This window comes from Corythoichthys intestinalis, chromosome 10 (assembly GCF_030265065.1).
Source record: "Corythoichthys intestinalis isolate RoL2023-P3 chromosome 10, ASM3026506v1, whole genome shotgun sequence".
Lineage (NCBI taxonomy): Eukaryota > Metazoa > Chordata > Actinopteri > Syngnathiformes > Syngnathidae > Corythoichthys > Corythoichthys intestinalis.
Window position 1 is genome coordinate 22570052 of NC_080404.1, and position 27848 is coordinate 22597899.

Below are 27848 nucleotides of genomic sequence, written 5' to 3' on the forward strand. Positions count from 1 at the left end.
TGAAGTGTGACGTAGGACTTCAGACAATTTCAAATACTATAGCATCTGTAAGAACATTTAACATCTAAACGCAATTGCAATTAAGTCTAAAAACACTTAGAACACACTTCAAAACACTTCAACCAAAGTGCCTCCTTAAATTCTTAATGTATGCCTATTATTTTTATTATTCGCAGGATGGATATTTGGCTGAATCCAATATTCTGTATGCGCGAACCATTACCCATTTCGATGAGAAGTTGCTAAACATCTGATTTACTGCTTCGCTGTTCCTTTTGTTTAGCCAAATCACTGCTGGAAAACCTCTGGTTTTGTTCATCTGACATTGTCATAGAAGGACAACACCCATTGCTAGGTCATTGAATCAAAATCCTGAGAGGTGACTGCACTGCTATTAAACCGCTTGATGGTAGGATGTCCTGATTGTTCTCTGCACTTCAAATCATGCAATTTGTCAGAACCCATAGGTTACTGGACATTACAGCAAACAGCAGCAGTCAATTTAGTGAGACCGATAAGGTTGAGTGTGATTCTGGTGTGTGAACATGTGTTGTTGAATGAGTCTGTGGTGTGTGCGTGCGAGTGAGCGAGAGGGGGTAGGAGGTGGGGTGAGAGAGATGGAGGCAGTCCTTTGGTGGACCTCGCTGTCACACACAATATTTAGCATGAAAGCAGCCCCCACCCTGTGTGCCCACCCCTACATTGTGTGTGGGGATCAAACTGCACTCTTCCTGCAGTCTACATGACAGCACAGAGGAGAGACAACCTGCTAAGACTCGCTCATTGACTGCCTGCTTTTGTGACTTTTTGATAAACCCAGGAACTTTTTGTCCATGTCACCGCCACATCTGAAATCAGGACACCCAGCGGCCCGCAGCAAAGATCTTTGTCTTGTCTACGGATTAATTTAACCAGACCGGGATTGGATGTAAGTGCTCGCAACTGCACTTCACCCATGATCAAGTTTTCATCTCATGCCTCGGACCCCCCCCACCCACTTTTCTCCCTAATTCTCTTTTCTTCCCTTGTTTTCCATTAATTAAATTCTTATTGTTATTTACGTCTTTACCTAAATCCCAGCAGACATTAAAGTGAGGGCTGTTATCGAGTCTGAATTACACTATTTACAGAAAAGAAATATGAAATAATGCAGGTTGAATCAAATTTCTAGAATCGACGGATTTCATTAAATGAATTTTTGACAGATTATTTTTACAGATGTGATATGCCCAACTGCTTTTGTTTGCCTATTTGTCTTACACATTAAAATGAATTGCTTGCAATTCAGGGCGTAAATCGGATGATTTAGAAAAGAACGATAAATACTGACTTGCCAGAGTCCTACTAGTATGTGAAAAAAAAAATATTGTGAGCTCCAAAATTGATCGGTGGCAGGTGGTTGCGGGCCCACTAGAGAGACTGCTCCATAACACCCCTTCAACGCCCCCCACCTCTCCCCTCACCCTCCTCACCAATACACAAAGCCACGCCAGTATTAAACAAGTATTGAAGTACACTGTCAATAGGTGATCCGTTTGTGTATAGTTGCTGTTGTTGTGTAAAATACATACTTTATTTATTTATTTTTAAATCTAGGATATAGATATACACGTCAAACTGTCAATGAATTAACATTCGTGTAAAGTTGTACATGAAAATCAAACCCGCTCCTTTTTGTGGGAAATGATTAAAACATCAAAAGGCGTATTTATGTATTATTTGTATCGTTATAATTTGATTGCCAGCCCGACTATAAATGCGAGTAATGTCGTTTACAGTTATATTTAATCAACCCGAAGTTCAAGAAAAGAAAAAAAAAGACATTAATTATATTTGCTGATACGTTGACATTGTTGAAAAATATTGTATTTATTAAATTAAATGTCTGGCGGCAGTTTAATGTTCCCCTTAGTGTTTTTTCTTTCTCTTTTAGTCATAGGAGCGCACGGCCTGCTCAAATGAGATAATTTGTACCAACAAAAGGTATTTCAGCAATGAAAAAAAGTATTTTATTTAGTTTGACATCTACAACACTTTATAGTGCTTTAGGCAAAATCCAGTCTTAATTTATACAATCTAAACATGAGGTACTGTATAGGAATTTCACGTCATCGAACGAGCTGACAAGATGCCAATGGTGTTAAAATGTTGAAACTTTCAAATATAAAAAAAGTGGCTCCATATAGGCATGCGTTTATAAAAACGAAATAACTGAAAGCATCGAATAAATAATAGTAGCCTAACCCATTCGACGTGTATATGATTTATGGAGGCTGTGTGATTGTGCAGATCTCGGCCTCCTTCCCTCAATCATATGCAAATGGCTGTTATAGGAGGGCACGAATTAACATCTACAAACATTGGGCCGAAATTCCATCTGCTGCCTCTTCAAGGAGCCCCTTAATAAGTTCTCAGACAGCAAAGTGACACACATCTTAATCAACTCTTAATCCCTAGAATTAATTCTCGACGCGTTTATGAATAATTCCCGCACTGCTTGCTGCTGTCCGTGCAAATGCGAACAGTCTGCACAACGGACCACCAGATGGACCTGGCAATCCCCCGAAAAATGATAGGATTTTTTTTAAACATCCTTTATTATCTATTTTATTATATCATCAAATTTTTAATGAGATTGGCGTTACTGGGATACATGCTTATGCTAATCAACACACTAAAAATCGAATATTCATTGAGAAATTCAGAAGGCATATTCAAGAATATAAAATCACTCACTTGCTATATATATACATATACATACACACAGTACATATGGCGGAAAACACGCAGGTGACTTGAAGTTCCGCTCTGAGACCCCCAGGGGGGTGAAAAGAAGAAGAGTAAAAAAAAAAAAAAAAACTTTTTTTTAATTTTTTTTTTTTTAAATAGCAATACCCTGGAGGTGAGACTATGAGAAAGCATAATTAAAAACGCCACGATTTTAACGAGATATTATCGCGCACTTACCTCTTTTTGATCCAAAAACTCCATGTAGGATGTATCACCGAGTGTGGAGACACAGCTATGTAAATGGCCACAGCCGGATTTTTGGGGGATTTTATGGGTGAAACATGGTCATATAACAAGGGTCGGGATGCAGAAATTGCAGACATTGAGGAGTGGTCAAGATTTTCTTTTTCATGTATTTACCCTTTTAAACGTTTTTTTTTTTTTTTTTCCCAATTTTTCTTTGTTTGGATCGATTATTTATCATCTAAAATATTGGGGAAAATGCGACGGTAACAAAAAAATACAATTAAGCGATAGTTATGAGGTAGATATCTGTGACCTTTTTACAGACACCATTTTTTCATTGTGACGTAATTTGTTTAAAAGTTTAAAATATGTGAGTGAATAATATTTTAAAGTGTTTTTTTTTTTAAACCAAATATTAGAAATCAATGAATGATTCTAAGCTAAAAATGACAGCCATTTCAAATAATAAATACGATTACTCACCTTCTTTTTATGGTTAGGTTGAAACAAAAGCGGTTGCGCGACGTCTGTAAACGGGGGTTTCCAGGGTAAAACGGACAAATTAAATATAGTTCGAGGGCTTAATGCGCCATGGATCTGCTATGGCAGCATATAGACAGATTGTTCTATCAAACACAACAGTTCTTTTGGCTTAAAATACAGCAGTTTATTTGAAAGAGGGGTGCAAGACTCTTAACTTTGTTATGTGCTTGTTGGTCATTAGCAGGTGGGTGTAGAAAGATCTTGATTTTGGAAATATTGTCAAGTGGCACCCCTGTTGTGAGCAGGGTGGGCAGAAATAGTGTGGGGGCGTCAGGGTGCTGACACCTTGTTGTGGACAAAATGACTGGCTTGCATCAAGCAAAGGCTGTCACTGCCAAGCCGCTGGGTCTCTCAGCACCACATTGACACCAATCTGTCTGGCCATCCATCACTGTCAGATATATATCACCCCTCTGGATTGGTTTACAATCATATTTCGGATGACACAAACTGGGCTCCACATTCTCGAAGGGGGTGCCTGCATTTCTGTCCTGCAAATAGCTGTCTAAATTCTAACAAAGGGGACTCGAAGTTGTGCAATTGAGGACACATTTCAAATGCCTACCTTCAAATGATTTTAATTTGTTCACGGGATGAAAATCATTTTCCAGATAACTTTAATCACAGTTCATCGCCTTATTTAATATCTGCCACCTAAAGCACTGCAGTTCAATTAAAGGAAGCGGGGAGCTTCTGCCCCCCAAAATCAACTTGAAACCACAATTTTGTATCAAAGGCTCATTAATCCAAAACCACCACCGAGGCAGTGTGCTTATAAAGCTAATCTCTCTACTGGGAGTTTCTGACCTTATACAGCTTCAAATGTTCTTTCCCAAGAAAGGATTTATAGCCCACGGCTTTGAAAAACAATTTCTGAGTCTTCTGATCTTTGGTGAAAGACGCCTATCATTCTCACGGATGCTCAATGGAAAACAGATGCAATTCTCTCCTGTTAAAAGCTCCCCTGAAAATTTGTAGTGTTTCTTCTTGCGTCTCGGATTTCACACAACTGTGTACAGTGTTCCGTCTTAATTGTTTACCCTCAATGGCTAAAAGAGCGATGCTATTATAAAGTGTTTTACATATTGGTTTTCCTCAATCCCTGCTGTATTTAATAGCAAGAAGTGTCAATGGTCCCATCAAACTCATTTAACAACAGAAATAATCAATATCAGCAAAAAAAAAAAAAAAAGATCATAAAGTGAGTGTGTAAGCACACGGTGTGAGACAAATGCATTGTGACATTCAATCTGGTTTACAGATTGAGGATTACAGGGCTTGATATGTAATCCTGCAAAAGGTCATAACCTATTTCTTAAACTATGTCATGTGGTTTAATATCTTTTCACCACATAGGCATCAACAAAGATGTACAACATGGTGAAAAGTTGATGACATTTTTTATTGATGTATAGCCGAAACAAGCTTCTCCTTGAGCTGTCTGTTCTAATGTTAACTAGTGGGGAATGATGTTTTAAGGGCGGTGAATGTAAATCTAACCATCTATTAGCACTGATAGGGTCACAAAAGGCTGGAGCCTATATTCATACAGACATTGAATGAACAGACAATGAGCCAGTAAAACGAAAGGATACTATCATTCCCTTTAAACAGGAACAGTTTTCGATTTCAATGTACCTCAGTGCACAAAGGAAAGCAGATGATTTTTGTGCACACATCAACACCATCAAAACCCTGATGGAGGTCAAAATATTAAAGGTCATCCCAAAAGTGTGGAAGATCTTTTAGATCCGAATGGCCTGATATGAGGACCCGCAGATTCACACATCTGCGGATTATCATTATACTTAATCATTTCAATTCTATTCACTCCCTCCTCCCATTTTTAACATGTGACAGACACTTTCAAAGCATTATTAAGCCTTTTTTTGTGTATTTGGAAAAAAAAAATAACCCCAATGCATGTAATGTCAGTTATTTGCACATATTTGTCTTTATATTACCACATTTAATATATATATATATATATGTATATATATATATACACACACACACACACACACACACACACACACACACACACAGTGGGGAGAACAAGTATTTGATATCGAATACTTAAATACTTGTTCTCTCCACTGTATATATGAAAGAAGAAATAAACAACTACACTGAATATGTACTTAATACTTTTTAAAAATTCATATGTGTGGATTTATCTGAGAAAAATAATGTTTTCTTTGGGTAAAAGGTCACAATTAGGCTTTTTTTTTTTTTTTTTTTTTTGCATAGGCAAAATAGGCATTTCCTGCTGCAGCAGAGGGAAGTTGAAGACAACATTTAGCCTTTCCTGAAAATCTTAGTTTGCAACTTTGTGAAAGCTGGTAACCACAACACTGCTTCCACAAGGAGACAGCCCCTCTATCCAATCATGGAATCTTACACTATCATCTTTTAAAATCTGTGATGACGTTTGCTGTCCTTGACCATGTTGTGACAAGGCCGGAAAAATAAATGGGGAAAGCAATTGGATAAATCTGAATTTCAGTGAATTAACAATGACACCCACCTCACATATCTTCTCAAAAGGTACACAAAACTTAAGAAATCAAATCAGACTATTGATTACAATGAATGTTCCAAGTAACCGTTCCCATCCCCAAAGGCCATTCAAGGTGTTAACTGCTGTGCAATAAATAAAATAAACCATTGGCTATTTTGGGGGCTCCGTGAAAGAAGACGTCTCACCCACTTGCCATTTGGCCTGGAAATGAATCAGCAATATTCCTTTCTGTGCATCGGCCAAAATAGAATCACTTTGGCAGGTGATGATCTCCTCATGATCTGTTCACGACGTGGAGGAGGGAATGGAAATATAGAAGCGGGAATGTAGTGAACAGTGGAAATAATAATATTAATCATCAATAATCCAAAGCGTGATTAAATCTGCTGTTGTAAACTTTATAAACGTACAATCCTATTCTTGCAAGAATTTTTTTTTATTTAGTCCCTTAGTCTCCCTGAGTAAATGCATTCATCAAATCAATGAATGGATGTGCCAGAATTTTCTCCGGTTAAATGTGGAGAAGACAGAAGTGATCATTTTTCGGGCCAAAAAAGGAAAGGTCATAGATAAGCAGGCACCTTAGCACAAAGTCACGTACGGCTACAAATCAAGTCAGAAATCTTGGCGTAATTATTGACTCAGATCTAAAATTTGATAGCCATCTAAAGTCCGTCACTAAATCTGCTTATTACCACTTAGAAAAATATAGCTAGATTTAAGGGGCTTCTGACTCAACAAGACATGGAAAGACGTATGCATGCATTCATTTTCAGCAGATTGGACTATTGCAACGGTATATTTACAGGTCTTGATGAAAAAATCAGCAGCTAGTACAGAATATTGCAGCCAGAGTTCTCACAAATACAAGGAAGCTGGACCACATTACACCGGTTTTGAATCGTTACACTGGCTTCCAGTGAGTCAAAGGATAGACTATAAAATACTACTGCTCCTCTACAAAACACTTAATGGCCTTGGACCAAAATACATGCTTGATTTGTTAGATTCCTATGAAACATCTAGACCACTAAGGTCATCTGGAACCAGTCTCCCATATGTTCCAAGAACAAGAACCAGGGAGGGTGAGCTTGGTAGCATTTAGTTATTATGCTCCTCACCCCTGGAACAGGTTACCTGAAGATCTGAAGTATGCTGAAACTGTAACTCCTTTAAATCAGGGCTAAACGCTCTTGTTTAGCACAGCATATCCATAACTATACATATATTTCAATCTATTTGCTTTCTATTCCTCTTGTGCTTTATCTCCATTGCTGATTTAAATTATTATTATTAGTAGTAGTATTTTTCATTTAAAAAAAAAAATTTTTTTTCTTATTCTATTCGTGATTAAATGCGATTTTTATGTATAATTTTATTTCCTGTTTCGATTGTCTTTGTTTTTACGTTCTACTGATTTAATGTGATTTTTATGATCTTCATGTGATGTAAAGCACTTTGAATTGCCTTGTGTTGAATTGTGCTGTATAAATAAATTTGCCTTGCCTTTATTAATGCAAGCAATTATTATTTTTTAAATTCGTTTCGCATTAAAAAATATGGATAAACGCTACAGATCAGACATGTGAGTGTTGTTGATCAGCTGTTACTGTAAATCAACTGCTGACAATTTGCTTTTAATAACGTGTGCTTTGTGTGCCCGAGCGCAGAGCCTGGTTATGGATTTTAATCTCTTGACGGACAGTGATGCCCGGAGCCCGGCGCTGTCGCTCTCCGACTCTGGGACGCCGCAGCACGACCAGGGATGTAAAGGCCAGGAGAGCAGTGGTAAGAGGCCTCAAACTACAACTACATCTACTTCAATTTACCAAGAGGATTTGTTGATTCAGCAAAAGCATGAATATTACTCCCTGTCAATAATGGAAGTATCATGATTCCTGTATGTACAATATAATTATGAAACCAGGCAGATATGAGATGGAAACTGAACAATATCAGAAATAAAATTACGTCGAAAGCCTTCATAAAATACCAAAAACAACAACAACAAAATGATTAAAAAATAAATAAATAAAATAAAATAAAATAAAACACTTATAGGGTTAGCTGTCATCTCAGGCTTTGACAGCCTCTCGCTCCACATCAAGCCACCGAAATCAGAACATATGCAAAACTAATGCCTACTAAAACACATTTGATTTAAATAAATCAATAGATTATTTAACACAAAGTTGATTATACAGTATTCATTTCTTCCACAGGCCTAATCAATGTTCTGCTTAACCAGAAAGAGTCGAGTGTTGGACTATTTCCCCTTTTTACCCCTGAGTCAGGTCATTTTAGTGCAGCAAACCATTGTCTGTCTTCCAACGACCGCTGAGAATTAATTGCTTAGTACTGAATTATTCAGATGACGCTATTATTCAGTGTGCACTGCCGGCAAACCCACGATTTCATATATTTTGAGCATTATGAGTATTATTATTTACTTCTCGATATAAGTAAAATAAAAATCCATTCATTGATTATTCCAAAGGATGCTCGAAAACAGAACGATCCATGTATCGCTTAATACCTAATATTTGGACACCCCGTCAGAGTTTGCGGTTGTTCTCATGCGCAGGCAAAAAAAACAAAAAACAAACCCACAATATATTCCCATCTACTCTGATTATACATTTGAGTCGCTTGCAAACGGTGACTTCGTTCCATTTAATTTTTAAAAATATTAAAATAATTAATTCAATGACGAATCAGATGATAAACCGTGAATATCAACCAGTTTACACCCAATTACAGCCAGTGCTATTGTGCTTAAAGGAATTAGGCCTGTCGCGAACGCGCGTTTGAGTCAAGGAAACAAATTAATTTTAAAGATTCTTGCACAAGTTTGGAAGTAGCCTTGTCAGCTTGATGAATTCCGGGCAATGCTTCTGCGGATGCGTTACATTTCATTGGCAGTTTGTTTAAGGAGTAGGACGCAGTACTGTACATGTAGGCTGTTTACCGCAGCAATATTAATAACGTCAAATAGTAACAATACCACCACTAACACACAACTAACATATCACGAATGAAGCTTTTTGTCATTTTTAAAATTTATTAATATTCATTTTGCAGGAGCATGTAATACTATTCTGCATGAATATGGGAGAACACATAAATCCTGACGGTGGCTGTGCATGGTACCTAAAGCCAAACTATTCTGGGCTAAGGGACACACTGCTGCACATTAGTTTTAAAATGCCACAAAATGGATACAGATCCAAATTCAGATGCAGATTCAACTTTATTGTTATTTCACACGCAAAAACGGCAGCAAGTACAGACACCACTGTGGAAAAATAAAAATTAAATTAGATTATTAAAACAATGTTGTATTTATGAACATATGAACCCATGGAAATAGAGGGAAACAATGTATATCCTGCTTTGCAAGACTGAGCAGAATGATTGATGAATGAATATTGCAAGCTTGTCGTCATGCGTTTCCTATTTGCGCATTTAAATCCCCAACAGTGCCTTAGTACCAGCTTCTACCCGTATATACAAAGCCTGAAGAATACTGAGTTGCTTCAGGAAGAAGATCTTACAAGAAAATGATGGGAAAAAAAATCATTTGAGTGACTTGGCGCGGCAACCTTTAGCAGGAAAAACATCCATAATTAATAAATTAGGGCTGTCAAACGATTAAAATTTTTAATCAAGTTAATCACAGCTTAAAAATTAATTAGTTGTAATTAATCACAATTCAAACCATCTATGAAATATGCCAAATTTTTCTGTAAATTATTGTTGGAATGGAAAGATAAGACACAAGACGGATATATACGTTCAACATACTGTACATAAGTACTGTATTGTATTTGCATGTTATTCCATGTATTTATAACAATAAATCAACAAGATGGCATTAACATTAACATTCTGTTAAAGTGATCCATGGATAGAAAGACTTGTAGTTCTTAAAAGATAAACGTTAGTACAAGTTATAATTTTTTTTTTATTAAAACCACTTTTAATGTTTTTGTTTTAATAAAATTTGTAAAATGTTCAATCAAAAATTAAAATAGTAGCCCGCCATTGTTGATGTCAATAATTACACAATGCTCATGGTGCTTAAACCCATAAAATCAGTCGCACCGAAGCGCCAGCAGAGGGCGACAAAACACCAAAAAACACAAGTAACAAGTGGACATGACACTGTGCTTTCATTTTAATCTGTTTGAGTGGGGGATGTGCGTTAATTGCGTCTAATATTTTAACGTGATTAATCAAAAAAATAATCACCGCCCGTTAACGCGATAATTTTGACAGCCCTATAATAAATACATATATACAAACATACTTTCATACAGCGCATGGGGTACATACAGTACATACATGCATGCATAGTTCAGGATTTTGAGTCAGACCACAGGTGTTTGCTTTACAGACACATAAAAATGTAATTAATTTTTTAAAATGATGAATTGCAGACAAATGACTCATCCGTTTTCAACACCGCATATCTTTGTCAAAGTCGCGGGGTGCTGGAGTAACGATCCGCACACACAATCACACTGCCACTGCAGTAAGACATGTACAATATTTATATAAGGGGTGGGACAATATCGATAACTCACAATTCGATATTGTGGCGATATGATAATGGTAATATCATGATATACAATATCTACGATGGTCGATATATTGTATGAATTTTCTTCAATGATATATTATCATCTAGGCACAATGGAACTATGTGCACCATATATGATTAACTACCATTAATTATTATTATTATTGCTATTATTATTATATATTAACATGTTTTACGTAAGCCAGAACGGTTCACTGCTTTCTGGTACTGAAAAGTCAGTATAGTATCAACATAAGTTTGCATAGTACCTTACTGCCTCCTAGTCTTGTAAATATAATCACTGTACAGGCAGAAGGGTTGAAGTCCATAACATTTTTTTTGTAAATAAGGACAGACACTGCTTTCTGAAACTGAAACGTCAAGCAATTCATTTATGTTTTTCTGTATCCACATTTTTCGCCATTCTTGATAGCTGTTCTTTTTCTATTGTCAATTTTCTTCTTCTATTGCCATCTCCTCACTGGTCGGCCACTTTACACATGTTTACGGAATTAGCGCCCCAAAAACAGGACGGGAGAGATTAGGTACTGACGGTGAAAAGGGGAAAATCAGTTATGTGTGTTATAATAAAATAGCAATACTATTGATTATTTATTGTGACAGAGAGCACAACAGTTCATTGCAACATCGATCCCCCACCCCACCACTATTATATATCTTCACCTATTCTCATTTAGAAAATTACATGAGATAGGTTATTTGCTTAAAAGCTTCTACAATACGGTGCACCATGAAGCTGACCTGGAAAAAGTCTGGTTTGTCAGCACATTATCAGTCAGATTGCTCCCATTGTTAGAAAGCGCGTTGCTCTAAAAAGGGCTGCCCTTTTCTCTGTATTGTGTTTTAGACTTTGGCCTTAAGTGACAGCTTAGCCAGTGTCAGTTTACTGCCAGATAACAGCCTCAGATTGGTTCTTATTGGTTTTGCTGGTGGCCCTGCAGAGTCTCTTTTTAAACCCCACTGATGATTTCGAACCGCTCCCAGAGAGTTAAACCCTCACCAAACAGAGCTCAACCTGCCCCAGTCACAAAAGCCTGATCCCCAGGATTAGCTGGCCAACTAATTTCATTCCTTTCTGTGAGGTCCTCACAACAGCGGCAGCCAAATCTGGTTGAGTCTCGGCAGACATAACATGGATGTGGAGTCCTCTAAACTCATTGTTCTGGGCGACAGATTCACCCACTCAGTATTGCAGTACATCTCTCGACATATAACCAGTGGTTGCCATGGACTAACCCAAATGAAATTAAGATTTCAATTATCACTTTTTTACTAATGTTATCAAGAGTACGAGATTTAGTGATGCTTTACAGTTGAAACATTGTCAAAGAAACTTGAACGTGATCACTTGCTATGTTAAGTTGATTGCTATGTTGTTGTTTTTTTGTTTTGTTTTGTTTTACCAACAAAGAAGCATATTTTTGTTATATCATCTAAAAAAGTCAACATTTGACATATGATGCATGTAAAAGATCCATGTATCGTTCCTTACAATGTTGGTGGTCAGATGTCCTCTTTTCCAGTAGCCAAACATTTTACTCAAGAATAGTGTTATTTCAAAATAATGTTACTCAAGTAAAAGTAGTCATCCCCCCAATTTACTCCAGTACAAGCAAAAAAGTATTTTGTGAAAAGAATACTCAAGTATTGAGTAAATGCTTACAATATCAGATTTTTTAAAACAATGGTTTATTTTGTTTTCTCAGCATGTCATCTACGTATATGAGCTTTTGTTTATTCTGCTGCACTATAACCTATTACATGACCATATTAGGCCAAAAAATACACAAAAATCCTAAAATTGTGACAAAAAAATTTACAGAAATGAAATTTCACCCATCCAAAGAGCATGGGTGCCTTCTAGTGGAGAAAACATTTTTTCTACCATGAAATTAAAACTGGGAGAACGGTTTAAACTGGCGCTTTCGAGGAATGTTGACGGCAGTGCTCCATGACAATACCATATTTTTCGGACTATAACTCACACCTGAGTATAGGTTGCCCCAGCCAAAAAAAATGCACAATGAAGATGGGGAAAAAAAAACATAGGTCGTACTGAAGTATAAGTCACATTTTTTAGGGCAATTTTTTAATTTATCAGAAAAAAAGACCAAGCATTATTAGATAACATAATAACAGTAAAATGTAAAAGAACAGGCTAAATAGGTATCTGTTAACGTAACATAGTAACTTTTTCAGATAACTACTTTATATCAGATAACTATATTCTAAAAAACAGAACATAACAGACTGTTGGGTGTCAGAGTGGAAAAAGAAAGGTCACACTTGTGTATGAGGGCTCTTTCACATTAGACCAAGAGGACCAGGTCCGGTTGGAGAGCTACATCGCAACAACACCTGCATATGACTTATTGAAAAGGTTCAGGATTCGCACTACGCCAACCAAACTATCCCCCCCATCCCTGCCGGAAAAAAACAACCGAAAAATGGAGCCTTTGGTGCAGGCGTTTGTTTCTTTAATACTGTAACAACGACAAGGAAGTCGCCAGCTTTGTCAGGTTTTTAATTCTTTATTTTAGAACTTGTGCTACACAACACGGCTACTGTCTGCTCTTGGCGATGCCAACAACAACAGAACATAGAAAGTGAAATTATCCTGCCCATGCTTCCGGACTCTCACACGGTGCGTTTAGGAACAGCATGCAAAACACAACCGCCACATTAGAACCCGATTCAGTGTATCAAATGCAACTGTTTAGCGCAGCATAATCAGTCCTCTTACCATTGATGATTTTGGATAGCTTGCACACTGTACTCCCGTGTCCAAGGATGCACTAAGTGTAGCATCACAGCCTGGAGCATCAGAACTCCACACTCTGACGCTGTACGGCAAGTAGCAAAAGTGCTACCTGCTCCGGTTGTATTTACAAGTGAATATCTCTTTGTAATTTATTATATAAAAAAAGACAACGAACAAGTGCAGAAATTTAAAAAAAAAATGCTGTAATAACTATTCAAAAGCACAAATGAAAACACTTCAAAAACAAATGCATTAAATAAATTACAATTGTTATTACAATATGATTAACACCCACCCACACAAACCTATATAAAGACGCACAGAACACTTTAAAATGCAACTTTTTTTTTCACCTTGACTTATAACCTTACTCACCTTGTCTTCACTGATGCAAAAGCATCTATGGCACTTTCATATGACAGTTGTTTTGGAAGGTGCACTTCTTTCCTGGACTTGATGGGCTTGGACTTGGTGCTGATGTGGATAAGTTTGCTGTAAAAGATGGCCCAGGATGGACAGAGGTAGAAAGAAAATATTTCAGAAGAGCATCTACAAAGAAAAGAAAGTGGAATGTTACATTATATTAGTCAAATAGCTGTGATTGTGAAACCAGCATGACATAACCATAATAGCGCCTAAATTCTTGCAGCCTACTGTACCTGTCTATTGGATCCGGCCACTATCTTTGATGGGCGTAGTTAAAAGAAAAGAAAATCTTGAAGAATGGCAACTACACAAGACTGTCCAATAACAATGAATTAAATAATATATGATAGCAAAAAAAATAAATAAATGAATTGAATATGTTTTTACATGAATGTGATCGCCATTTTAATGAATTAATGACACATTTAATTACAAATGTTTGCATTTAAATCCGAGGCACTTTGAGTCCCCAATACCACAGAACGTTGAAATTATTAATTCCATATTTAATGGTGTATTTATTTAACTAACCTTGGCAATTTTAGGCAAGACAAATTTATTTGAAAAGCACATTTTAACAGAAGGTAAAAGTGGTTTACATCACATGAAAATAAGCAAGACAATTTTAGTCTTCCATACACTTTGTCCAAATTTCTCTAAAATTGGAGGGGGAGTAAATTTAAATGAAAGTCATTCACAGCTGGCTGAATACTGAAAATATTTCCAAAACAACAGCCTGGCTAATGATACAGTATAATTTTGCTTTAGCACTAAGTCATATAAGCTCTATGTAAATAACCGCTAGCTTGCAGTTGCGCTATGTGCTTATGCTGTTGAAAAAAATCATCACAACAAACCTCTGTTTTTCTTCACGTCTTTGTTGTCTTCTTTGTTTTTCTTCTGACCCGAAGGGCTTTTGTCTTTTCATGAAGTTGATTTGTCACCGTAATGTCGTTCAATTGCGGAGGCTAAAAATAGCCCCTACGGGTAGCTTGCTGGTCTGCTGGTTAGTGAGACTAGGGTCCATGGTGAAATTATCGTATCACACGAAAAAATGAAACGGGCAGAAGGCACACTAGAAAAATGATTTCATTATTATTAAAAGACTTATTATGAACAGTTTTGTTGTTCTTTTGTTTTATTGTTTTGTATAACTTTTTTGAACACTGCTTTCATTATTTATTATTTGAATATTTTTCTTGACACCTTTTTGGACACTGGTGCACCCTTAGGCGGTTGCTTAAATTGCCTTATGGGCGGCACGGGTCTGACCGAGACCCATGATTTTTAGGCAGACCAGAGTTAGTTCGTTTGTTTGGTCCGAAATAGAGTTCGGATGCGCGCTCACATTCACAAAATGAAGCGGACTATCTGAGAAAAAGAACACTGGTCAGTTTAAAACGGACCAAGCAGTGTTAGTGTGAAAGCTCCCTGAGTCGCAGGCCCAAAGTCAAAAAAGTGTGACTTATAGTCCGTAAAATACAGCCGTTAATTTTTTTACAACACTTTTATAGACGCCACGTGGTTAAAAAAGGCCAAGAATACTAATTGTTTGTAATTTATCACAGATTATCGGTTACTGAATCGAAACCGGCAAAACAGATTTCAAAGTGTAACTTAATAATGTTATTTTTACAATAAAAAATATTAATATATTCCAAGAATAAAGAAGGGAGTCCATGCTTCATTATGAATGGACAGAGAACACAGAGATCTTATTGCATGGTTGCCCCTAGACATGTGCCGATTACCGGTTTCAAGGTATACCGTGGTATGAAAACGTTACTGTCTCAAAACTGCAAAAATTGTCCATCATACCGTCCCTAATGTATTACCTATTTTTCATGTCCCAAAAATGCATGGAGAAATCCATCACTTGCAGCTGTAAGGATCAACTCTCCCCACTGGTTGTTGTTCAGTGTCAGAGTCAGCTGCGCTACACAATAGCTGAAGGAGGTAGAAAACCTGAACTTTTTCCCCCATCGAAGAAAACAAAATCGCTGGTATGGGAATAATTCAGCTACAGAAAAATTACAGACAGCTGCGGCTTAAAAAAGGACCAACTAATATGTAAAACATGTTTGCGGAGGGTGGCTGCCGAGGAGGCAATACCTCCAAAATGATTTCGCATCTATACAAAATTAAAGGTTAGTGAACACTGTCATGAACATTTCCCACCAGCTACAAGAGTTAACTCCAGCGTTTTTAGTGTGTCTGGCAGCGGTAAAATGTGTTTTTTTTTCACCCTGGCAACTGCATGTGTTGAGAAAGAGAGTGTGTGTATAATGTAAACATGATACAAGTCATACACACATGCTTTTTATAGAAAATAATTATTTTTGATCTAATGGTAATAATGTTGAGCTGTGGCCGTGGGTTTATGATCACATAAAGGACTGTGTTGATTTTTATCTTATTTAGAATAATATATATATATATATATATATATATATATATATATATATATATATATATATATATATATATATATATATATATATATATATATATATATATATATATATTACAGCTGTCAAACAATTAAAATTTTTAATCGAGTTAATTACAGCTTAAAAATTAATTAATTGTAATTAATCGCAATTAATCGCAATTCAAACCATCTCTAAAATATGCCATATTTTTATGTAAATTATTGTAAAAGTAGAGTTAATATGATAATAATAAGAATAAAAATAACAATAATAAAAATAGAGTGAAAAGTTTTACGTGTATTTTGCATAGCTATTTTGATATGGAATGCCAGTTCATTTTGCATTGTTGTTTAACTGTGTGTCAGAATAGGGCCTCATTACTGTAGACTGAAGTGCTTTTCTTTTTGTGAACATTATTTTTTTTTTTTGAGAGATAGGAATATTATTTTTGTTGTGCTTTCACTAAACGATACTTATGTTTGTTGTGAAGGAGAAGCTTATGCCAATAAACGGCGCGGTCCAAAGAACGCCTGTGTCCACTCGCCTTTACTGTATAACATATACGAATCTGTACATATCTTACCCAAAATAAAACATGAGACACATAATTGCCACTAAAAGAAAGAAAACTTACCGAAATATGTGTGGAGCACAAATAGCAATTTGCATTGCATTGTGAATACAGCATAAACATCTCACAACTACTAATTCTCCTACGTTTAGAAGAAATAACATGAGTATGGAACGGCGCTGCCCCCAAGCGGCCGGTGGCATTCTCTTCACTCTTAATGTCCATAAACGGCCTCATTGTAATGTTTGAGGCAATATGCCAGCGGGTCATTCATTGTAATTGCGTCAAATATTTTAATGTGATTAATTTAAAAAATTAATTAACGCCCGTTAACGCGATAATTTTGGCAGCCCTAATATATATATATATATATATATATATATACACACACACATATATATGTATGTATATATATATATATATATATATATATATATATACACACACACACATATATATGTATGTATATATATATATATATATATATATACACACACACACACATATATATATGTATGTATATATATATATATAAATTTCTTTTAAATTAACATTATACGTGCTCATGTTCCAATTTGCTAATATGTTTTGAAAAGTAAAAATCCTGGTCAATGGAATTTTTTTTTCAAAACCAGATATCTTAAAGTAACACATTTTAGAGCTGTAATTGCATTACCGTGATACAGTGACACAGTGATATTTTGTCTTAAGGTTATCATACCATCAAAATATCATACGGGCACATGCCTAGTTGCCCCTCAAAATAATTCAGGTTCATCTCGTTTCATCAGTCATTTTAGAAAGTAAAACACATACATAATCTCAAATTATTACACATAGAATGATCTCAAGCCTTTGAGGGGAATTTTAAAAAATTTCATTATGAGTAAGATGTAATCATTAAAGTTAAAATAAGTAAGATTCACACGCCTTCACTTCCTGAAAACTGTCAAAAAAATATTGAATACATGACATGCACCTGTAAACTTTGTTCCCCGTTTGTTTGGCTAGCACTTCCATCTTTTCTACACCTCTTGTCATCATTAGCTTCATAATTGCATAGCAGTCAATCCATGAGGTCATATCTATTACAGAAAAATAAGTATAGACACTTACCGTCACGCCTATGGAAAATTCACTCTTTAAATAATCCAGTGGGCATATTTTGGGGATTTGGGAGCATGGCCGCTCGACCGCATAAATATCTTGCTAGGATGGGGAGAACATGTTAACTCAGTCCACACATCACACAACCACAACATCTAATGTGAAAGGTATATCTGCTCAATGGAACCCACTGTGCTACCACATTAATACCATTACTAAAACGTCTATAGTAACACTAAAAAGAAGAAAAAAGCAGTCTGAGGGTTCAAGACTTAAAATTTAGTATACACTGTACTCATAAGAAAGCCAATCGTTCAGTGAAGTGGTGGAACGGTGCAAAGAGGTCCTTTATCTGAAAAAGTGTCAAAAACATTTTAAAAACATGATTGTTAACATGTTTAGTCACTCTGCTTATGCTTTCACTAATCTTCTACTAACGCGCACTCTCCTGTATATGACTGCAGACACAGAGAAATCTCACCCAAACCAGTTGGATGAGTCCAGTACGGATGACGGCTCACTAAAGAAGAAGCAGCGGAGGCAGAGAACACATTTCACCAGCCAGCAGCTCCAAGAGCTTGAGGCCACCTTTCAGAGGAACCGCTATCCTGACATGAGTACCAGAGAGGAGATTGCTGTGTGGACCAATCTCACGGAGGCTCGGGTCAGGGTAGGTACACACATGTTGATAATTCTTTATAGCAGACATGGTAGCTGATTTCATCAACAAAGATGGTTTACTTATACTGGAGTAGAAAAAAAAGATTAATTAATACTATGCACTAACACCATCTACCGAAAAATTTAAACACAGTATTAAAATTTACACCACTCAACATAAGAGCTAAACTCGCTTACAGTATATTGTTTAAAAAAAAAAAACAACAAAAATTGTAAATAAATAACTCCTTCTGCCATACTAAAGGTCTAAAAGAAAACATCTGTTGTTTTAGATCAGCTGTTTGTAACAAATTTTTGGGTGGTAAGTCCAAATGTGATCTGTTTTCTTCTATCAAATCATTTTTTTTTTTCTCCACAACTTCTTGTATTGTAACTACATGCAGACAACTTGCCATATACTTTCTGAAAACATAATAGTGATAAACTTTGCACTCATGCCTGTTTCATTGCTATCAATGTGTATTTTATTATTTGATTTCTAAAATTAAACAAACATATACGTTAAATATTCTTTTTTTTTATACTGTGATACCTCTACACATAAATTTAATTCGTTCCAGGATCTGGTTTGTAAGTCAAAATGGTCGCATAGGATTTTCCCATAAGAATACATATTAATTCGATTTATTCGTTCCACAGCCCAAAAACCTACGCTAAATCCTTATTAAATACTGCTGGTACAATTACAAATAGGAATTACACATAGCAAAGCAAATGAATTATGAATACAAATCTCTAATCGTGAAAGGTTTCTTAGCTTTAGCAATACGGTTCGCCATGAGGTATGAGACTCTCAGTACATTCGCTTTTGTTGCCTGGTTTGCAAGCTTTTAGCCACATATTATGCAGAATGGAATTGGTTGTAGGCTCCTCTTCTGGCTCAGCAGGTGGCATTTTACCCGTAAAAAATCTGTCCATAGACGTTGCCACCAGCAGCACACCTCAAACAGCAGCTAAAGTTACTGTTTACATTGACTGGCGCTGGGCTGCTGTAGGTGTGCATCCACCCTAGTAAATGTGGCCAACAACTAGATGGCGATCTATACAAATCTTTTCTTGAATTAGTTTATAGAGTAGACAGGGATATTGATGTGTCAAGAGCCACAGGCCAGATTGCAGTAGTTAATAAATTACTTATTTCTCTGCGGCCCGGTAGCAAATGCGCCACAGACCGGTACCAATCCACGGCCTGGTGGTTGGGGACCACTGCTTTAAACAGTGGTGCCCAAACCGGTCCTCAAGGACCCCTGTGGGTCCTGGTTTTTGTTCCAACCGATCGAGCACAGACCGTTTAACCAATGAGGTTTTGCTAAAACAAGCAGCACCTGACTACAATCAACTGATTACACTTGTAAAACACCAGATTGGGACACATGTGTCGTCCTGTTTTGTTGGAAAGAAATCCAGCACCCACAGCGACCCGATGTGGAATAGTTTGGGAGCCCCTGGCTTTAAAGTATATTTCTTTACACCAAGGGACAACTTCATTCCTACCATTTCCAGATAGGTTTTTCAGGCCAGTCAAGGTGCCACTCATGTATTGTCGTAGTAGTGGTTGTATTACTATTAGTAATAGTTGTAGTTCTTCTCCTTGGGGAATCTTTGAAGTCCGACTCCTCCATCATTTGTGAGTCGATCGTCTTGAAATATGGGCCAGTGTTTTTTTATCCATGAAGCCCAACATTTTATTTTATTTTATTTTTTACATCAGGGCTGATTAATTTATTGCAGAGTTGTAGTTTGGAGTTAGCCAGTAGAGGGAAGCCTTCTGTAGGCAAGGAATTTGCCAATCGAGGGCAGCCTTCAACCTATATAGCACACTAGTGCTTGCTCTTACACAAATTCCTTTTACATGTAATTGTTTAGTATTTGTTATTTTTTATCCATGCCTATTTATTGGGCCAGTTTGTTAGTACACTTGAGTAAATGTTATCACTTACCTTACCTGGATTAATAAAGGTTAAATGTTTTATTTAGTGTTTGTAACAGCAAGCTCATGAAACCCATTCATTAAAATAAATAAACAAATTTGTTAGCTGGGATAGGCTCCAGCACCTCCGTGACCCTCGTGAGGAAAAGCGGCATGGAAAATGAATGAATGAATGAATAAAACAAACAAACAAATAAATAAATAAGTAAATATTTATTCAAAACTTTTTGCTTTTCAGCATGCGCATTTTTTGTGGCACGCCAGACCCACTTAGAGTGTTTGTTGCCAAAAAGCTCAATCTTGGTCTCATCTGACCAAAGCACACGGTCCCAGTTGAAGCCCCAATACCGCTAGGCGAACTCCAGACGTTTGCGTTTATGATTGTGAGTGAGGAAAGGTTTTCTCCGTGCATGCCTCCCAAACAGCTTGTTGGCGTGCAGACAGCATCTCATACCCACTGTGAAGTATGGGGGTGGGTCAGTGATGCTGTGGGGCTGCTTTGCTTCCAAAGGCCCTGGGAACCTTGTTAGAGTGCATGGCATCATGAATGCTTTGAAATACCAGGACATTTTAAATCAAAATCTGTTGCCCTCTGCCCGAAAGCTGAAGATGGGCCGTCACTGGGTCTTTCAGCAAGACAATGACCCTAAACATATGGTCAAATCTACACAGAAATGGTTCACCAGACACGAAATCAAGCTCCTCCCATGGCCATCTCAGTCCCCAGACCTTGTTTTGTTGGCAAGAGGGGGTTGTATAAAAGTATTAACACCAGAGGTGCTAATAATTGTGACACACTTTATTTGATGTCAAATAATTATTTGTTTATGTGGGATTTTTTTACCCCACTGAATAAATGCACTTGTATTGAGGGTTGGATTTTTCTCTTTTTTTCCCATTAAGGTCCCATATTATTCGAATTTTAAAAAATTATTAGAAGCTAAAAAACAAATCTTAACCGGCGGTGCCAATAATTATGGAGGGCACTGTATTTGATATATTTCTTTCATACATCAAAATACTTCCACCGCGGACATGTTGCCTTTGAGCCAGTAGTGTTAGCTGGCTGTGTTTTGATTACATCATCACAAGAGGACTAATGTTCTTCACACTTTTCGGTGGTAAACCTTTGGCTTTCTATCCGAAAACCGAAAATGCAATTTTAGCTATTTTCTGCCCATACGCAGCTGGAATAGGCTGCAGCACCTCTGCTAGGATAACCACTACAGATAATGGATGGCTATATTGCAGGAATTGCTTGACTGATTACTTTTAGCATATTTAATAATAGTATTAATAATAATATATTTAATAGTTGAAGAATGTCATAGTGGCCCTTGTATCCTTAGATGTTTCTGAATACAGCTTCCAGGGGTAAACGTTTGGATACCTCTGACCTAAACTCAATGTGCAATGACCTTTACTGTTTGAGAATACAATTTTGAACTTTCTCAAGTTCAGTATCTGTAAGTATTAATAATATATATTTTTCCTGCAATAAATCATCCTTGGCATTCAGGATATTCAAGTCTGCAGATAAGGCATCCACATGAGTTAGCTAGACATTTAGACCTTTCCGTAAACCTTCAAACGGCATAGCCTTGAAGTCAAAGTAAAGGTTGAATGGCTTCTGTCCTCTAGCAGGGGTTTCCCCACTGTCACTGCGAGAGATGGAAAAGTCATAAGCTTTATGCTCATATTGATGGTCAACAGTGTTCTGTTACTATAATAACAGATGGTGTGCTGATACATGGAAACCGATTGCAAAAGGAGCTGAGAGATGCCAGTGTAGTGAATACATTTGTTCCAGTCACAGTAATGCCATTATAAAACCTTTATTAACATTAAAAGATGTGTGTTTGGAAATAAATCATTACATACCTTTTAGGGCTGTCAAAATTATTGCATAAACGGGCGTTAATTAATTTTTTAAATTGATCACGTTAAAATATTTGACGCAATTAACGCATGCACTCAATTAGCCGCTCTCGCATTGCCTCAAACAGATTTTAATGACGCCGTTTATGGACATTAAGAGTGAAGAGAATCTCCATAGCTTGAGGGCAGCGCAGCGCCGTTCCATACTAATGTTATTCCTTCTAATAGTGGGAGAATTAGTAGTTGTGAGACGTTTATGCTGTTGCTTTGTGCTCCACACATATTTCGGTAAGTTTGCTTTCTTTTAGTGGCAATTATGTGTCTCTTGTTGTATTTTGGGTAAGATATGCACAGAGATATATCTGTTATAAAGGCGAGTGGACACAGGCGTTCTTTGGGCTGCGCCGTTTATTGGCATAAGCTTCTACAACTCCTTCACAACAAACAGAAGAATCATTTAGTGAAAGCACAACAAAAATAATATTGCTATCTCTCAAAAAAAAAATAATGTTCACAAAAAGAAAAGCACTTCAGTCTGTAGCAATGAGGCCCTATTCTCACACAGCTAAACAACAATGCAAAGTGAACCGGCATTACTCAGAGTTTGGTCACTCAATTCTTATTATTGTTATTTTTATTCTTCTTATTATTATATTAACTCTACTTTTGATTGAAAATTGTACAAATTTTATTAAAACGAAAATATGAAGAGGGGTTTTAATATAAAATTACTATAACTTGTAACTATAACATTTATCTTTTATGAACTACAAGTCTTTCTATCCGTGGATCACTTAAACAGAAAGAATGTTAATAATGCCATTTGTGGATTTATTGTTATAATAAACAAATACAGCACTTACGTACAGTATGTTGTATGTATATATCCGTCTTGTGTCTTATCTTTCCATTCCAACAATAATTTACAGAAAAATATGGCATATTTTAGGATGGTTTGAATTGCGATTAATTGCGATTAATTACGATTAATTAATTTTTAAGGTGCAATTAACTCGATTAAAAATTTTAATCGTTTGACAGCCCTAATATCTTTATAGAGGGAAATAAAGCATACAAATTTGTGAGAGCACTTTTTAATCATTTCCAAATATGCTGTAGCTACATTTGTTTGTTTTCTTTGTATTTGTCACTCCTGCTTTGTATTGTGATCAAACCGATCAGCTTGTGTGTCCTGCCCAGATGTTGTTCGTTTTCTTTGTATCTTAGTATTTTTGGTGTAATGTATTATTTTTTAAATAAAAATGTCATTGATTTCGTACCTACCTCTCACCCTTACCTCTTTGCTTCCCTGCATTTGACCCTCGTTTGCCCCTCAAACCATGACAGGTGTCATGTCCTTTGCTTGAGCACTTTTATATTACCAGAATTTTTTTAGAATACTAATTCAAGCGAAAACTTTACAGCTGAATGGGGTTTGGAAAAGGGAAGGTCAATCTATTGCCTTTTCAATTAATTAATTTATTTATTCATTTCATTCATCTTCTAAACCGCTTGTCCTCACAAGGTTCGTGGGGGTGCTAGAGCCTATCCCAACTAACAACAAGCAGGAGTCAGGGTACACTTTTAACTGGTTGTCAGCTAGTCACAGTTATTTTATTTATTTATTTATTAATTACCTGGACAAAAATGATGCAAAACTAAATTACTAATACAGTTATTATCTTTATTAATTACAGCAGCAACAACAAATTAGTCATACAGTTATTATCATTAATTACAGGCGCATCATCAAAAATAATCAAATCATGATGTGAGACAAAAAATGAATGCAAAGAATACAGTAAATATATAAATAAATAACAGTACAAATAAAATAACACCACTGTCATTTCGCATCTAGTTCTATATATATGTGATATCTACCGTAGCATCATGTGGGCGTAGTTTGGAGGCTATCGGCTACAGTCAGGTATTATTGGAGCCGCCTAGCATCGCGTTTGCAACGGCGTCACAACTGGCTTCCACCTCCCCCCACTCCCGGTCGGCTCTCTCCATGAATTGGTGCCTCTTTTCTCGTGTCATTCAACCAACGTAGTAATGCATACTAACGCACACTTTTACATCCTCAGTAACAGTAACAGCGTTGCAAAGATGAGAAAAGTAATTAGATTACTCACTACTGACAAAAATAACGCTGTTAGTAATGCCGTTATACCCTAACGTCGTTATTAACAACATTGGTAACTATAGGCTAAAAATAAATCTGCCATAATGAAGGAAAACAAATTCAGGCTTTTAAGATGTAAAGCAATCCTTAAAAATCATTTCAGTCTGGATTTAGGCCACACCACAGCACTGTGACAGTGCTTATCGAGGTCTTAAATGATATTCACCAGAACAATGACCCAAGCTTATCATCTATTCTGATATTACTGTATCTCACTGCCGCATTTGACACGGTTGATCACATACTACTCGGCAGACTGAAACAGCGGGTAGGGCTTACTGACACTCTGCTTCAGTGGCTCAAATCTGATTTCCTAGTTAGAAATGTCTTTGTCTCAATTGGAAACCATGAGTCTGAACACTTCAATATTCTTGTCTTGACTTTTTCATGCTTTGGCTTCTCCAGGTATGGTTCAAGAACCGACGTGCCAAGTGGAGAAAGCGGGAAAGGAACCAACAGGCTGAATTATGCAAGAATGGCTTCGGTGCCCAATTTAATGGACTCATGCAACCCTATGATGACATGTACACGGGCTACTCATACAACAACTGGGCCACCAAGAGTTTAGCGAGCAGCCAGCTCTCCGCGAAGAGCTTCCCTTTTTTTAACTCAATGAATGTAAGCCCCCTCTCATCCCAGCCCATGTTCTCCCCTCCTAGCTCCATCCCCTCTATGAACATGGCCTCCACTATGGTACCATCGGCGGTGGCTGGAGTTCCTGGCACGGGCCTCAACAACTTGGGAAACCTTAACAACCTCAACAGCCCCACAGCACTCAACTCAGCGGCAGCCACCTGCCCGTACGCCAGCACGGCCAGCCCATACATGTACAGAGACACTTGCAACTCCAGTTTGGCTAGTCTGCGACTGAAGGCCAAGCAACATACCAACTTCACTTATCCCACTGTGCAGAATCCCGTGTCCAACCTGAGCCCCTGCCAGTATGCTGTCGACCGGCCAGTATGAAAAGGAAGCGTATATTGTCCCATTTAAATTTTTTTTTTTCAGTTCCAGCTAAAAACTGCCAGATGCATTACAGACTGACAGACTAAATCAAAATGGGCATGACATTTTCCTCATGCTGATGAGAGGAAGGACATGCCTATGATGGACCATCCTGGTGCAAAGGAATACACTCACTTTGTGAGACTTTATCGACTGACCAACTGCAAGCATTTCTAAAGAAAAAAAAACAAATAAACTCCCTCAAAATGTTCACTTTCTAAACTGCATGATTAGCGAAAACTTAGGAAGGCTTTGACTGGACTCACTATTAACCTGTTGCAAATGCTACTAATGCAGGAAAAGGAACCCGCGCTTGAATATTGGAAACATGTTGGATGTATATAAGAGACTCTTTTCAGTTTTGTATGTGACAAAATAGTATATGAAAACATAGTACCGTATTTTTAGGACTATAAGTCGCACCTGAATTTAAGTCGCACCAGCCAAAGAATGCACAATAAATAGGAAAAACAACAACATACAAATCGCACTGGAGTATAAGTCGCATTTTTGAGGTTAGTTTTTTAATTGATTTAAAAACAAGAACAAATGTACCATAATTTTCGCACTATAACCGCATCTGACTCTAAGCTGTCACCCACCAAATTTAGCACGAAAACTGCATTTTTTTCATGGATAAGCCGCAATGGAATATAAGCCACAGCTGTCCTCACTTTATTATGGGATATTAACACCATAAGATGTTAACCAGTAACACCTCATTTGACAGCGGCATCAAACGACTGTCATTAGACCAAATGAACCACCATGAAGCTTTAAACCACTTGGATGCAAAGCTTCATTGCTTCAAGAAGCTTCATTTGGTCATCACTGCTCCCTTGGGGGAGACAGTCAACCTCTGCTGCCACCGGCTGTCCAACATGCCTCCTAGCATGGATTGCAGCACTAGAGATGTAAATAACAATCAAAATTCTCGTTCTGTACGAATTATTTCTTCAGTTACTGTTCCAGTTGTTTCATTAATTGCTAGTTATGGTATTAGGTAACACTTTATTTGACAGTGGTGCCTTAAGACTGTCATTAGACAATCATAATTATGACATGACACTGTCATGAGCGTTTATGAATGCTTATAACAGATGTCGTTTAGTGTTATCCGGCAAATTACGTCACTTTTGAATGGATGTAAATGATTCAAACTAGACATAAATGGAGTTAGTGACATTTTGCAGGATGACACTTAATGACATAAGCATTACGTAATGCCCATGATAGTGTCATGTCATAACTATGACGGTCTTATGACACTGCTGTCAAATAAAGTGTTACCTATTAACCCAAATAAATCAACAAATAAGCCGCAATGGACTATAAGCCGCAGGAAAAAAGCAGCGGTTTATAGTCTGAAAATTACGGTACTTTAAAGTAATAATAGTAAAATGGAGAACAACAGGCGAAATAGGCCTGTAGTAACGTAATATATTAAAGGTTTTTCAGATAACTATAGCCAAACAAACACAACAGGCTGAGTGGGGGAAATAACATACAGTAAAACTTATGCTTGAGTATAAGTTGCAGACTCAGTCAAACTACGAAAAACGTACGATTTATCGTCCAGAAAATACGGTACTTTAAGAATGAGAAAAGCATGTTCCTCAAACGCAAAGCCCAAGGGACTTATGTACAAAGAGACATCCTTTGGGGAAATTAATACTTATGTTGTGAATTCCGTTCCCCCCAGGGAGGTCACAGGTCAAAGGCTAATTTAGACAAGCAAAAGGAGGGCAGTACTGGATTACAAAAATATTCCGTTGGATGCTACAAATAGGAATATCACCCACCTTTTGAACATGAAAAAGCCATTGATTATATTGATTTGTGTGGTGTTATACAAAGGGAGTCTGTCATAGTAAAATATATGTTAAGAGTGCAGATGTTATAAGAAGTCTTTTTTTTTTTCTTGATGTAGCGTGCTTTGTTTCATTAAAGAACAAATTAAAAGATCATTTTTAAAAAATAGAAATTACAATACACTTAAATAATGCATGGAAATAGCCTTTTCCAACTCCAATGAATCGAAAATAAAACCATTCATTTTTGCATTGATGGTAGGTTCATCACAGCCGATCCCAAATTAGCTTTGTTGTGACCGGTTCTATGATATAATTAATGTGCTTTATTCATTCCCGTACATTGTACTGAGGTCGAAAGAAATGTTTTTCATGCTTCTTTACCCAGTCAAAACAAAATACAGCTTTGCAACTT

The 27848-nt window shown here is 36.9% G+C and overlaps 1 protein-coding gene across 1 annotated transcript; it reads left to right on the plus strand.

The window, feature by feature from the left end:
* The first annotated feature begins 747 nt into the window (after window positions 1-747).
* Window positions 748-27848, plus strand: pitx3 (paired-like homeodomain 3). Its single transcript, XM_057847392.1, has 4 exons — window positions 748-928; window positions 7711-7828; window positions 18405-18610; window positions 25023-27848. Exons 2-4 carry the CDS (start codon window positions 7720-7722, stop codon window positions 25581-25583), a joined length of 876 nt encoding a protein of 291 aa, XP_057703375.1. The 5' UTR covers window positions 748-928; window positions 7711-7719; the 3' UTR covers window positions 25584-27848.